General features: G+C 46.2%; 1 protein-coding gene across 1 annotated transcript in view; it reads left to right on the top strand.

Annotated features, from left to right (window-relative positions):
• Window positions 1–5,617, top strand: part of LOC146805263 (zona pellucida-like domain-containing protein 1) — a 516,659-nt gene extending 511,042 nt beyond the window's left edge. The window contains exon 11 of the mRNA XM_085622433.1: window positions 5,256–5,617. Within this exon, the coding sequence (XP_085478559.1) occupies window positions 5,256–5,419 (164 nt within the window). The 3' untranslated portion in view covers window positions 5,420–5,617. The remainder of the gene's footprint in view (window positions 1–5,255) is intronic.
• Window positions 5,618–14,524: the final 8,907 nt, after the last annotated feature.

Genomic DNA, 14,524 nt, shown 5'->3' with positions numbered 1-14,524 from the left:
CTCTTCCATTAGGCACCCAACTAAAATGTTACAGATGCAGCAGTCCTAGTCATCTAGCAAATAATGTAGCATGCCAAGCCAGATCAGTCACATGTCACAAATGTGGTGAAAGGGGTCATTTGGCCAGGGTCTGTAGAGATCAACGTTCCACATCTGTGTTGTCCATCGAACATGTTTCTCCCTAAGATATTAAATTGGTGTTCCAACTACAAAACTCTTAACAAAACCACTGATTTCCCCTCATGCACGATCATCTTGTATAGAAGACCGGTGACCGTCTTTGCAGACTCTTGCTCCCCCTATACATTGGTGGAAGCTGAGATGTTTACTAAACTGTTTCCTTCATGGCAACAAGACATGCAGCTTCCTAATATTCATCCTGGTGGCTATAATGGTGACCCCATACCCTTGATAGGAATGGCCACCATGAACATAGGATTCAAAGGGAGGAGCACAGTAGGGAAAGTTTACATCACACAAAAAGGATCTAATTTGTTGGGGTGGAAACACCAACGAGAACTGGGTATCAAGTTAGATCCCAACAGTCCTGATCAAGTTCTTTTGGTGGATCCGTCAGTGGGAGGTACAGAGGTTTGCAATGATTTCCCAAAAGTTTTTCAGAGGATATGGGTCTGCTTAAAAATGACCAACACTCCATAAAACTCAAATCCAATGCTAAACTGGTGGCTCACAAAGTCAGGCCAATACCACACATGATGCAAACACTTCTTCAAGCCGAGCTAGATAAGACTTTTGTCACTGGGTGTCATTGAAACAATAGAAAGCTCTCAGTGGTTGGCGCCCATTGTCCTGACCACCAAAGCGTCCAGCAAGCATATCAGATTGTGTGTTGACCTGCATGATTTAAAAAAGAACATCTGGGTGGACAGGCATCCCCTTCCGCGCATACATGAGGTCCTCACCCTTATCAAAGGTGTGAGCTGTTTTAGTGTTCTTGACCTCTCTTCCGCATACCACCAGGTTGAGCTTCACCCTGACTCCCGCCACCTTACCTCATTTGTAACCCCTCCTGGGGCATTCCAGTACATTTGCATGCCCTTTGGGTTGGCTTCAGCAGCCGCTGCCTTCCAAAGGATTATGCAACATGTACTGAAGGACCTCCCAAGTACCCTTTTTTTTTTAAGGACGATATTCTCATTTATGGGAAAGATTTGGAAGAACCCAATACCATACTGAGGAGTGTGTTGGTTAAACTCAAGGCAGCAGGTCTGACCTTAAAGAAGGAAAAAGGTCGTATTGGTGTTGGATCTGTTGAATACTTAGGACACACAATTTCTCAAGATGAAATCAAGCCCAAGGTAGATCTGGTTGACGCTATCCAGAATACTGCTGCCCCAACTTGTGTTGAAGACCTTAAATCATTCTTGGGTTTATCTGAGTACTATGCTAAGTTTGTTCGCAACTATGCCAGTATTGCGGAACCATTGAGAAACTTACTTAAAGCTAGGACCCCTTTTGTGTTGAAATAGGACTGTCAGGCTGCTTTTATCACAGTGAAGGAGAGCATTGTATCCGCCCCGTCGTTGGGCAGATTCGATCCCACAAAACCTACTGTTCTTTGCACTGACGCCATTAACAAAGGGTTGCGGGCTAGTCTCACCCAATTCGTCAATGGCAAGGAGCAGGTGGTTGCCTTTGCTTCTCGTGCACTTAAAAGTGCGGAAGCAAATTACTCTGTTGTGGAGAAAGTGGCACTCAATTGTGCCTCGGCCATTAAACATTTCCGCTTGTTCTTGTGGGGTATACCCTTCACTGTGAAGATTGACCATAAGCCCCTCATGTATGCGTTCACCACAAAAGGGTCAGCGAGAACCACACTGAGGATTGCTAGATGGATGCTGGGACTGCAGGGGTACAATTTTACAGTCAAATATGCAACGGGGACCCAAAATGTTGTAGCCAACTTTTTATCTCGCTCACCACCTGAGGTTGATGATTGTGCTGACCTGGTTGAATCTGAGGCGGTCATACTTAAACTGTTATGCCTTAATAAAGAGGAATGGAACAGTTGCTTACGGATGGATGAAGAAATGAAGGCCCTTAAAGAATACATAATTAATGGATGGCCTAATGAGAAAAGTGAGGTCCCGACACCATTGAGTAGATCCCGGGATATGAGACTGGACTTAAACATTCAAGAGGGAACTGTTGGTAGGGGCGAGAAAATCGTTCCACCAGTTAAACTGAGATAAAGAATTGTAGATCTTGCCCATATTGGCCACTTAGGGCATGGTCTCACCAAAAACTAAATCAGACTGGACTACTGGTGGCCAGGAATGAATACTATGGCAGAGCACAAGGTAAGGGACTGTCTGGAGTGTAGCTGATCACACAAAATACATCAGGCCCGGAAGCCCCCCTTGTCCCCTGTTGAACTCCCAGATTGTCCGTGGTCAAAGCTAGCCCTCGATATCATTGGTCCCCGCAACCTCAAAACTTTGAATGAACGCTACATCTTGGTTATGGTGGACTATCACACTCGTTGGGTGGTTTTCAAGTGTGGGCACCAAATTAACATGGGTGTACTCATCAATTTCTTGAGAGATGTGTTTTTTGATGAAGGAATCCCATATATCCTTGTTACAGATAATGGAGTACAATTTACATCAGAAAACATGACAGATTTCTTGTCTGAAATGAGCATTACTCATCACAAAACCGCTCTATATTGACCCCGTGCCAATGGGTTAGTCCAACGTATGAACCGTTTAGTCAAGGAATGTTTACAGCGAGCAGAGATATTGGGAATCCCAGCTAAAGATGCTTAACAGGATACCTTTTGGGCCTATCGCTCAATCCCCAACATAGTCACAGGGGTTTCCCCTTTTGCCTCCTTGAAAGGTAGAGTCCCTAAAACCAGTCTCTCACCTCCAGGGCTGACTAGAAAAGTACATGTGTAGTGGATCGAGAAGAGATTAATAAAAGAGTGGTTGATTACCAATCCAAGTATAAAAACTGGTATGATGTAACTAAACATGTTAAATAGTGCATGTTCAAAGAAGGGGATTGGGTTCAGGTGGACCTTCCTAAACCACGTAGGAGGGACGCTACCAGAACTTATCAAGTAACTAAAGTGGGCAGAAGTGTGGTTCACCTTGCAAATGGGCAAACCTGGATCATGGATAAGATTGTCCCCAATAAGAATGACAATGTTCCTGATCAAGGGGGTGAGATGGGAAGTGTTGCTCCCAGGAGATCCCAAAGCACCAAACCCGCACCAGGGTGGATAAGAGACTATAGCACTACCTAAAAGTTGTTCAGTTGTGCCTTGTATTGTTTTTGCTCATCTAGTGTTATGTATTTTTCCTCCCAAAGAACCTACTCCACGCCAGGGTGGATAAGAGACTTTTGCACTACATTTTTTTACATTGTTACTGCCTTGCATTGTTCTATGCCCATCTATTGAATTGTACATTCACCCTTCCTTCCCTTCCCTTCCCTATGTAAGGACATGTGTTATAATATACACTTGGTATGCCCCACCACCCCCTTCCGCTGCACCTCTTGGTATATGCCCACCTTGTGTGTTATGAACATTCCACAGCTGACTGGAACCTGTGATGGTGAAAGGAACGAATAAGGAAGACTCTTCACCTTGCTATGCTTCGTCTTCTTATTGTAACAGTTTCCTTTGTTGAGGAGTTGAAGTGAGTCATCTCCAATCTTGACAAGGCTCGTTTCTGCAGTCTGCCTGGAACTGAAACCTGTTTGAATGGACCCAGGTAGTTGGGGTGTGTTGAGAACCTTTTTTTGTTAGATGGCAAAGCATTTTTGGTCTTTGTCAGAATCGATAGGTGATCTTCTCTTACTGGTTGGGTTCAGGACCAGATTTTATTTAAGTAAAGAGCCGTAAATTTCCAGTTTATGTCCTGTTGGGGACCACACAGCTGTTTGGTGAGCCATGCATGCAGTGTAGCCATAGTGGTGTGAGGATATCTCCCTGCTGTTTGGCTAAGCATGTCGAGATGGGACCATAGGAATCATGAAAACGTTTATTCTCAGTTACTATTTTTTAATGTTTGGTTGGGAAATAGTAGCAAAGTTGTACCTTTTGGTGTAGGTCAGTGTTTCTTCAGTGGTATTATAGGGAGTGTCAGTTAATTTCCCGGGCATTAGAACCCTGTTGGGGAAGTAATTTGCAAACTCCATTCATCTAATTTATAGACGGGAGTAGAAAATTGTTGCTTTAAAATGGCAAAGAGTTATAGGGGTGTTTTCTTGCTCTCTGTATCGTTTTTGTTTTTAAGAAGGAAAACTTGACTTTGCATGCAAGATAATTGAGCATGCTTCTGAATTTGAATTTTAAGCCTTCAGCTTATTACCTGTAGACCATTTTAAATTTGGACAACACTTGTCCTTTGTGCGACTGGTAGCCAGTGGAGGAAGCAATGTGGATTCTTCGTCAAAGTCCATAGTATTTTCAAGTTCAGTACCTTTGCTACTTTCGTGAAATATTTAATCATTTTGGGAAAATCCAAAATAGTTGTGTAACAACAATTACTTTTTTAAAGGACCACGGCAGGTTTTTCAAGGTAGAGAAAAGTAAGGTGTAGCAGGCTGACCATAGTAGCTGGCAGTAGCGGTCCGTGGAGGGAGTTCGGTGGGGCAGTGAGGCGGGGCGGGGGAGGGGCAGGGTGGGGAAATGTAAACACCGGAATATGGATGAACGGAGGTAAGTACACATTTAAATAAATAAAACGAATTCCTTTGCGCGCACTGCATCGCAAAATGCGATGCAGCGCGCGCAACAGAATAGGTTTTATTTATGTAAATGTGTAATTACCTCCGTTCATCCATATTCCGGTGTTTACATTTCCCCACTCTGCCCCTTCCCCGCCCCGCCTCACTGCCCTACCGAACACCCTCCACGGACCGCTACTGGTAGCTGGAGTGGTAAGATTGTCTAGAAGGGTGTGTTCTTCGTCTGTATTTTTTTATTTTTACATATATTTTGTGTCTACTGAAATGTAGCAGACTCTCCAAGCATTTTTACATCAAAGCAAGTTTATTGGTTGCTTTATTTTCTTACAAAACCCCCCCAAAAATACTTAAGTGGATTGTGTAGTGTAGTGTGTGATAAATTATACACGTCTTCTGTCTACATGGCAAACATACGGTAAAAACTACTTGGCACATGTTTTGCGTAGATGGTTGTTAAAAACTCATTTGTTTTAAAATCATGCTATTAATCAAAAATGCTGTTTCTAAAATGCTGTCTTTCTTTACCTGTCTAGCGATGGCTGCAGTGAGCTCGCAAGAGGTTGTCAGCACAGCTGTTGGATTGGGAATCACAGTTGGATTTCTGGCTCTGCTCTGCGTCTTAGTTGGTGGTGTTGCTCTACTTATGCATCGAAAGCTTCACCAACGGATCTATCCTGAAAAAAATAATTTTCAATAAAGGAGAATTAATTGTTTTTGCCCCAGGAAACGAATTCATATAATGGATGACAACCATTTATAATAGTAGCTAATCAACAATAAAGACTGCTACTTAGAAAGCTAAGAATGTATGGTCACGAATTAAGTGTAGAACTTGTATTTTGTCCATGTACAATTTCCAAAATAAAAACATAGCATAATAAACTTTCTACAAGAATCTGCTATAGATGTATAATTATTTGTTTTGAATAACACTTGCCATTTATTATTACCTATCAACAATATCTGAAATGAATGTATTTTTTTATTTAGTCATCAAATTTCTGAATACCGTCATTGACGCAGTGCTATCTCTAAAGTCTATTTGCCTTGCATTGGAAATGTGCCCTTTTACAGCCCCCCAACTGATTTTTTTTTTGTGCCTTTTTGCTAAACCCTATTTGTGTTGCATGTAGAATCCTGTGCAGTTTACCCCTGCTAACCAGTGGTCAAGTACTAGTGTTCCTCCTTTCAACATTTTAAGATCGGTATACTCCTAATTGGCACATTTCATTTACTCTTAAGTCCCTATGTAATGGTACAAAGTGTACCAGGGGGCCTGTAATATCAATTAAACTAGTGGGCTACAGCACTCATTGTGCCGCCCACTGTAGTAGCACCATAAAACCTGTATACAGGCCCACCCTTTATGACTGGCTGTGGAGATTTAAAATTGCAAATTTGCCCTCAGTCTGCCTCTCAACCCCTTTTGACAGGCAAAAACCTTCCTTTCAAATATTAACAAGTCACCCCTATGAAGGCCTTATTTCTGATAAGGAAGGGTGCATGGTATTTAAAAGTGGAACATGTTAAATTAGTCCTTACAGTGAAAAGGCCCTAAAAGCAATTCTTTGCTGTAGCACAATTGACTATTCTATAGGAAAGCGTTGGGATATAAAATTATGTTTAATACATGTAATCTCCAGCTAAGAAGCAGCTTCAAATTTCATTTTTGGACTAAATATTTAGTAAAAATTACTTTTAGAAAGTTACCGTTGCCCTGCCTGAAGTCCCTGGTATATAAATATACAGTTTGGTCTTCCACTTCTTCCAGCCATTAATTAGCATTTTAATAGATGTGAAAGAGGTGTGGCTGGAGCAAACAATAGGCTGACCTGAATAGGCAGAAATGACCCTACCGACCCTGATAGAATATGCAGGGTGGGTATTTGAGGAACCTATTTCACATTAGTGTCAAATCCTGCATGAATTTCATACCCTGCCTGCCAGTCTGCTGTTTTTTTTACATGACACTTGGGGCTCACTTTAAAGAGGCCTTCCCTGTTATAGGCAAACGTTAGCTAACACTTGGATAGGCCCCTTCTTTTATGCTCTCAGATAGACAGGCTCCAATTACAGTAGGCTTCTTTTTGGCATTATAGTATCAAAGACTGTTTGGCAAGTCTTATGGGTCTACATATAACTTCTGGGACGCACTTCAAAAAAAGGAAACAGGACACCAAAACAATTTGTGTCCATCCACTGTCTGGCTGCTGAGACTTCTACCTCTCCTCTGAGGTTGTGTGGGCACAGAGCCTATTTCACTCTGGAGTTTAGAATTAGGTATGGAAGGGCACTTGGATTACCAAAGTACATTCCCCAAGTACGCCCCCAGATCCCATAGTCAGTATTTCAGAAGACTTTGGCCATCTTGAAAATGCTCAGAGTTGGTAGTGATAGCCCCGAGAAAATGTAACCTACTAGTATGGGCATATCTAGGGTTCATTCCCACCCAATAGCTTGTGCCAAGCATAAATGTGGCATCCCCAGGCACCCACTTCATAACAATCCTGAACTTGAGAAAGATCAGTAGAGAACTGAAACTGCTGTCTGAGACCTGTGAAGAGCAGAGGAGACTGGACTTGCCCTCCCTCTTGTACCCAGGACAAAGAAATGGATTCCATAGGGCATAAGAATACCTCCTGTTCAAAGTACTGGGAGACAACAAGCTACAAGAGGCTTTCTCTGCAACTGTCCAGCTGATCAGTGAAAACTAGATCTGGACTTTGACTCTTCCTGACACACTGTGAGTCTCTAAGAGGTCTTGGGGGTTTAGAAGTGTACCCCGATCCAGGATTTGTGTTTTGAACTACCAATTAGTGATTTAAGTTAAAATCAAAAAATCCCTTTTATAATCTAAAATCATAATCATCTTTTTTAAATGTGACTTTTGATTTTTAATTGTCCATTTTTTATTTTTCCTAAGTTTCATTCTTACCCTCCTATTTTGCAACTTGATTTTTTGAAAGAATTTAAGTGGTGCTGAGCAGTATTAGGAGCCTCAGCATGGCAGATCTGAGGAACCTGTCTAAGAAGAAAGGGCTGAATCTGACAAAGGGGTCCAAGAGGGAAGACTACCAGATATTCCTCAGAGCATGGGAGGAAGTCTGCAGGCTACAGTCTACCACAAGGGAGCAAGAGCATGAGGAATAGGAAGAGGAGGTGATGTTAAAAAAGAGGAAGATAATTGCCCTACAGTGGACTGAGAGCCAGATGAGAAGGAGCGAGGTGCCCACAGGAGTGAGGTCGCCTGCATTGCCCAGAGCAAGGAGCAATGAGTCTTCTCAGAACTTGACCCAAGCAGCGATCGAGGACAGGCAAGCAGAGAGGGCCCTGCAGGTGCATCTGTCAGCCCTTGTCGTAAAGGAAAAGAACCTGGCTGCAGAAGAGAAGAAGCAGCTGCAGAGATTGCACTGGATGAGAAAAGTTCAGCCTTGGTGTTTGAGTAGAAGGCTCTGATGGCACATGAGAGAGGCCAATGAGAGCTGGTCCTTACAGACAGGAAGGCTTCTGAGACCAGTGAAGATGGTAGAAGTGTCTGTGAAGTGCCTAGGAGATGTAAAATAGTCCACATCTACAAGACCTGTTGCCTAACCTAATTATTGGGATGACATAGATAAGTGGTTTGCAGCATATGTGCATATGTAGAGACCTTCATATGCATAGAGTCCCAGAAGAGGACTGAGTGGCTAGCCTTTGGTCGCACATGCCAATTGCTGTGAGGGATATGCAATTGGCAATGGAGGTAGCTGACTATATTCAGTATGCCCCCATGAAGGCATGCCCCTTTCTCACCAAGTTTGGCCTGGCTCCTAAGAAGTATCACCTCCATTTCAGGGATAACTAAAGGCAGTCGCACAGTCATAAGCAGACGTTTCAAATCATCAAGGAAGGCACTGGATGATTGGGTGAAGGGCAGAAAAGTAAATGAATGTTAGGCTTTATAATTTGATGATGGAGGACATATTGAGTAATTGTTTTACAGAATTAAGTAAACACCTTATCGATTTCAAGCTCTCTACGAAGAAAGCTGACCTCTGAACAGCACAAGAATGTTTAAGAAAGTACCTGGGAGTGACAACAGGAAAGGGGGTTCAGGTTCCCCCAGCAGAGGGAGGGGAGGACCAGGACACACCAGGGAAGCTTCCCAAATAGTCAGAAAAGAGTTTGGAGGGAAAGGATTCCCATACCTCTTCTGAGTGCAGTGAGGGAAGTTCTGAAGGGCAGAAACTAAGGTCGCCCTTTTACCCACAAATGTGTGATGACTATCACCAGTCACTGCACAAAAAGGGGGACTCTAGCTGTCCCATGAAACCACCCACAAGTTGGCACTCCAAAGGTGTTGGTAATGTGGAATTGGTGGGAGGTTGTCCCCAGGAGGAGCGGGTAGAGCATGGCCTAGTGTCCCTTAGCTGGGAGGTGGACTCAAAAGATACGCTGATGGTCCTTGAGGGGCTGGAGTCATCATTTTTACCAGATCACAGTGAATGGAGTCCCAGTCACTGCTCTGAGGGATACCTGGGCCAGACAGACCATGGTGGTGGAAAAGCTGGTTACCCAGAACAATATCTGCCAGGACAAATATGTAGGGTAACCGAGGTTCATAGGCAGGACCTTTCTGTCCTATAGCCCTAGAATCCCTGGAATGCAAGAGGCAGTGGTGCAGAGTCCCCAGATGCCCATTGACTGCCTCCTGGGCAATGGTGAGAGAAGAGCTGGTTGGGGTGATCTAGCCGGGTACCCCAATCCTGCAGATTTCTAGAGCATGCTGTCTCTAGATGGATTGTACAGAGGACCAGTGTAGGAAGGTGGAATCTGACTATATGGTTGCCCCCACTTTTTGCCTGGTGTTTTGCTGGTTTATGACTTAGTTGGACTGGGATCCTGCTATTCAGCGCCCCAGTCTATCTGCTTTCTCTGTAAAATGGTTTCCATGTACATTAGGTAATTTTCTAATTGGATTCTGGAGTGCCTTATAAGCCCCTAGTATATGGTATACTATTTACCTAGGGCATAGGTACCTCAGAGGCCTACCAGGGGCTGAAGCATGTATTATGCCACCCCTGGGAAGACCTCCAAAATGGCACCACAGGTCTGCTACTGCAGCCTGGGTAAGGGTGTGCTTGCACCCCTTACAGTGGTATAGGCTACCTATATCACTACATTGCACACACATATAAAACCTATAAGTCACTCCTATGGCAGGCCTTAACAATCCTGAAGGAGAGTGCTTGGTTTTTATGTGAGAGGGTGCCCCTGCATGAGCAGTACCTCCTCTGATGCCGTTTGTGGTGCAGCTTGACCATATACTCTTAAGTGCATTATAACCTCGCGGTAAATGCTAACTTTGGACTGGCTGCAAGGAAACATGTTGTGTTTGGTGTCAAATGCTTTGGAATACTACCCCCTCCCCACAAGTTCTGGCGGCCGGGGTAGCATTCCACCCTTCTAGAGGGAGAGACATGTTCACACTGGTCTAACCCAGTTGGACTTTCTACAGACCCAGCATCACAATATGGATGCCTCTGCCACAGACACGGGTCTGGCCTCCTGCTGCGGACCGAAACTCCGGCAGGGGAGGCCTGGACAATAGGCAGATGTGTATTGGGGCTGGGCGGGAGCACTCTGGTGCTTTGAAGTCCTGCACTGGGGGCACACGTGGTGTCCCTGTGCATAGTCCAGTTCAAACCGTTTGCAGGGACTACCTGCCCCTGCTCTGGTGTGAAACTGGACAAAGGAAATGGGTGTAACCACCCCTCTTTCCAAACCCTCCCATAGGTGGGTCCCTAGAGTATGTCCAACCCCCAAACTTGGGAACCCAGTCCTTGCCACTTTAGATTAACCTGGACAAAACTCTGCAACATATATCCTGGACCTTCGACGTTCTACTTTGCCTAGAAGACTGAAGAAATCTACCTTGGGGTCAAGGAGTGACTCCCCACCAAAGTAGCAACTGACCGGTCCGCATCACTGAAGCTCCCGACGGATGCCGAAGTCTTTGCATCACCAAAGGTGGATTTGCAGACTTCCGAGGCTACCCTGAGTCCACAGCAAAGCTGAGGCCCGTGGCTTTCGTGGGTGACGTGGAACCGTGACCCCTGGACACTATGAACTTTTGCAGCAACACTATCTTCCGGGTCTTCCTCAAAGATGTGCTTTGGGCTCTGAGTAGCCCCAGCCTAGAGCACCTCCAGCACCGAAGATTGCTGGCCTCCACTCCTCCAGTTTCAAGTGCGACTGATCAAGGCTCCTTCGCGATCACTAGCCCGTTGGCTAGTAGGTCCCCACGAAGGCAACTCCTCTTCTGTTTGGGCTTTTCTGGTTGCTCCAGACGTGCCCCGACTTACTCTTGCTGGGTGAGTCCCACAGACCTTGCTGGTCTGCACCGCAGTCCTTTCTCTGATTTCCAGTAACTTGCCGTTGCCAAGGCTTGTTGGGTCCAATCTGGTCGCCGACACCACAGCACTCGACAGACTTTGTGGGACAGCTCGAATCCAGCTCCTGGTCATCATCGGCAGCTCCTGGACCTTGTGGCTTAAGAGTCAAGACACCCGTCAACTCACCTGAAGCACCCGACATCAGTGGCCATTGGTCCATCCTGCCCTTGGTCACTGGTAAGTGACCCAGACTCTGTCCCCTCTGCTTTCAGGTTCCTTCTATCCTAGATCCAGGCTTGGATCACTTCGGACACTTCTCCTCTTCACGGCAGCAGCGCTTCTTCGCCAGCTTCCATTGAAATCGGCGGCGCGACCCGACACCAAAAGACACCTATACACCCGGCTTCCCTGGGTGAGGTAACACGAGTACTCCGGTGCTCCCATGGGTGCTAGCCCTAGAACTTCCTAAGTCCAAAAGGGTTTGGTCCTGACTCGATTCTAAGTGTCCCTAATCTTTAATTTTCTAACCGCGACATTGCCCATAGTAGCTAATGGGAACCCGCGGTTGTGTTTACACACTGCACATGGCCCCTGTGGGTCCCCTGTGTCACTACCCCATGGGTGGTTTCTTGGGGTCCCAGCGATTCTACAGGCTCTAGGCCTTGTGTCTAGTTCAGTCGTGGTTCTTATACCACTTTATTGGTATATGGTTTGGTACGCCCCTAGGGCCCAAATGTGTATTTGTGCTTTTACTGTTGATTTCTAACTTGTAAATTAAGTACTTCGAACTCCAGTCTCATAAAGAGACTAGAGGGGTGTGTTTTATCTTGAATACATATATTTTAAATATATACCTGGTGTGGTTGTCCTTTTTTAGTCATTCAGGAGATTATAGACTGGTAAAACAAGCTGCTTAACATTCCTTCAAGACTTAGCCTGAAGGCTGTTCTCGATAGCTACCACTAGGATAGCTTTCAATAAAGGTTGTCTTTAAACTATTCACCATAAGGGGTTGTTTGGACTGATACAAGGTGCCCACTATAACTAGTGGACAGCATATATCAGGCCAACTTCTCACAACCAGATAGAAAGTAAGGGGTAGGAAATGGAAGGAGTCCACAGAGGGAGGACCAGTAGGTAAGTGTAGTGATTGTCCAAGACAGTCTTTACTTCGCTTTTACTGATTTGAAGATTGCCTTTGATTTAGTCCCCAGGCATAAATTATGGTACGTGCTCAAAGGTATTCCATCATCTATCCTTAGCTTGGTAGTTTGATTACCTTCCCTGAGAGCTGGAAGCATGCCGAACTCAGCGCTCTACTCAAGAAACCAACAGCGGACCCCACCGAACTCAAGAATTACCGCCCCATCTCGCTGCTCCCGTTCCCAGCCAAAGTCATCGAGAAGACCGTCAACAAGCAACTGGCCGCCTTCCTCGAGACGAATGGATCCCTCGACCCCTCACAGTCTGGCTTCCGAGCCAACCACAGCACCGAGACCGCCCTCATCGCTGCCACCGATGACATCCGAACCCTGATGGACAACGGAGAAACAGCGGCCCTCATCCTACTAGACCTCTCCGCGGCCTTCGACACCGTCTGCCACCGCACCCTAGTGCAGCGCCTCAGCAACGTCGGAATCCAGGAGAAGGCACTGGAATGGATCATCTCCTTCCTCGACGGAAGAACACAGAGAGTCCGTCTACCGCCGTACAAGTCAGAGGCCACCAAAGTCATCTGCGGCGTCCCTCAAGGATCCTCGCTGAGCCCAACCCTCTTCAACGTTTACATGAGCCCCCTCGCGGCCATCGCACGCCAACACAACCTCAACATCATCTCCTACGCCGACGATACCCAGCTGATCCTCTCCCTGACCAACGACCCCGCCGCCGCCAGAGCCAACCTTCACGAAGGAATGAAAGAGGTAGCCGAGTGGATGTCGACCAGCCGCCTGAAGCTGAACTCGGACAAGACGGAAGTCCTCATCCTGGGATCCTCGCCCTCCGCCTGGGACGACTCCTGGTGGCCCCCCGCCCTGGGCACCGCACCCAAACCGACAGACCACGCACGCAACCTGGGCTTCATCCTGGACTCCTCCCTCTCCATGACCAAGCAAGTCAACGCCGTCTCCTCGTCATGCTTCAACACCCTGCGCATGCTACGGAAGATCTTCCGGTGGATCCCCACCGAGACCAGGAAGAATGTCACCCAGGCACTCGTCACCAGCCGACTGGACTACGGCAACGCCCTCTACGCCGGAACCACCGCCAAGCTCCAGAAGAGACTCTAACGGATCCAGAACGCCTCAGCCAGACTCATCCTCGACATCCCACGACACAGCCACATCTCCGGACACCTAAGAGACCTGCACTGGCTCCCGGTCAACAAGAGAATCACCTTCCGTCTCCTCACCCACGCACACAAAGCTCTTCACGACCAAGGCCCGAGCTACCTCAAAAACCGCATCAACTTCTACGCTCCCAAACGACACCTCCGATCATCCAGTCACGCCCTCGCCGCCGTCCCCCGCATCCGAAGAACGACAACAGGAGGAAGGTCCTTCTCCTACCAGGCCGCCAAGACCTGGAACTCCCTCCCGACCGACCTGCGCCTGACCCAAGACCACCTCGCCTTCAGGAAGAAGCTCAAGACCTGGCTATTCGGGTAGTAGCAGCCCCCCCCCCCCCCCAGCGCCTTGAGACCCTCCGGGTAAGTAGAGCGCTCTATAAATGCCTATGATTGATTGATTGATTGTAATTACACTCAGATTATATAGGGGCAATTTACAGAGTGCATCCCAGTTAGTAGGGGAGTTAACCAAGGATGGGTTCTGACACTCACCTTATTCTCTCTGTATATGAACAGAGTGTTTAGAGTTTTGTTGCAAGAACCTGCAGATGCACCAGACCAGACCCTTCCTTGCTCCAGTAAAGCAACTCTACTGGTAATGGATCGAGTATCAAGAGTCCACTAAGCCTGATCAGGGGCAACTCACCAATCGGACACCAGACCTCTCTTTGCCTGTGCAATGGCCAAGTTTTTTAAGTAGCATGTGGTGCATAAGGAGGAAGGCCCGAGCAAGAGAATCACAGTTGGCAGTAGGTTAGCCTTCAAAACTATCTGTCCATGGGTCTTTTGCATTTCCATTCATCCCTATTTCCCCAGACACAATGCACAAGCACTGTATTACAATATAACTATTTTACCAGCACTTGTAATGGGAGGGTTCAACAGGATATGGGCATGTAGATTGTTTTTGTATACTTTAACTGTTGAAATATTTTGATAGCTCCCCTTTACTACTGAGATTGTGTTAGTATTTTTATAATTAACTAAATACTTTGTCCAAATAAAGCTTATATGGTATATGGTAAGTGATTACCTGCTCTGAGAGAAGAGAATCCGAAGACTGACCCTTGTGAGGAAACTT

The sequence above is a fragment of the Triturus cristatus genome, chromosome 8 (assembly GCF_964204655.1).
Source record: "Triturus cristatus chromosome 8, aTriCri1.1, whole genome shotgun sequence".
In the NCBI taxonomy this organism is placed as follows: domain Eukaryota; kingdom Metazoa; phylum Chordata; class Amphibia; order Caudata; family Salamandridae; genus Triturus; species Triturus cristatus.
This window is presented reverse-complemented; position numbering and strand designations above follow the sequence as displayed.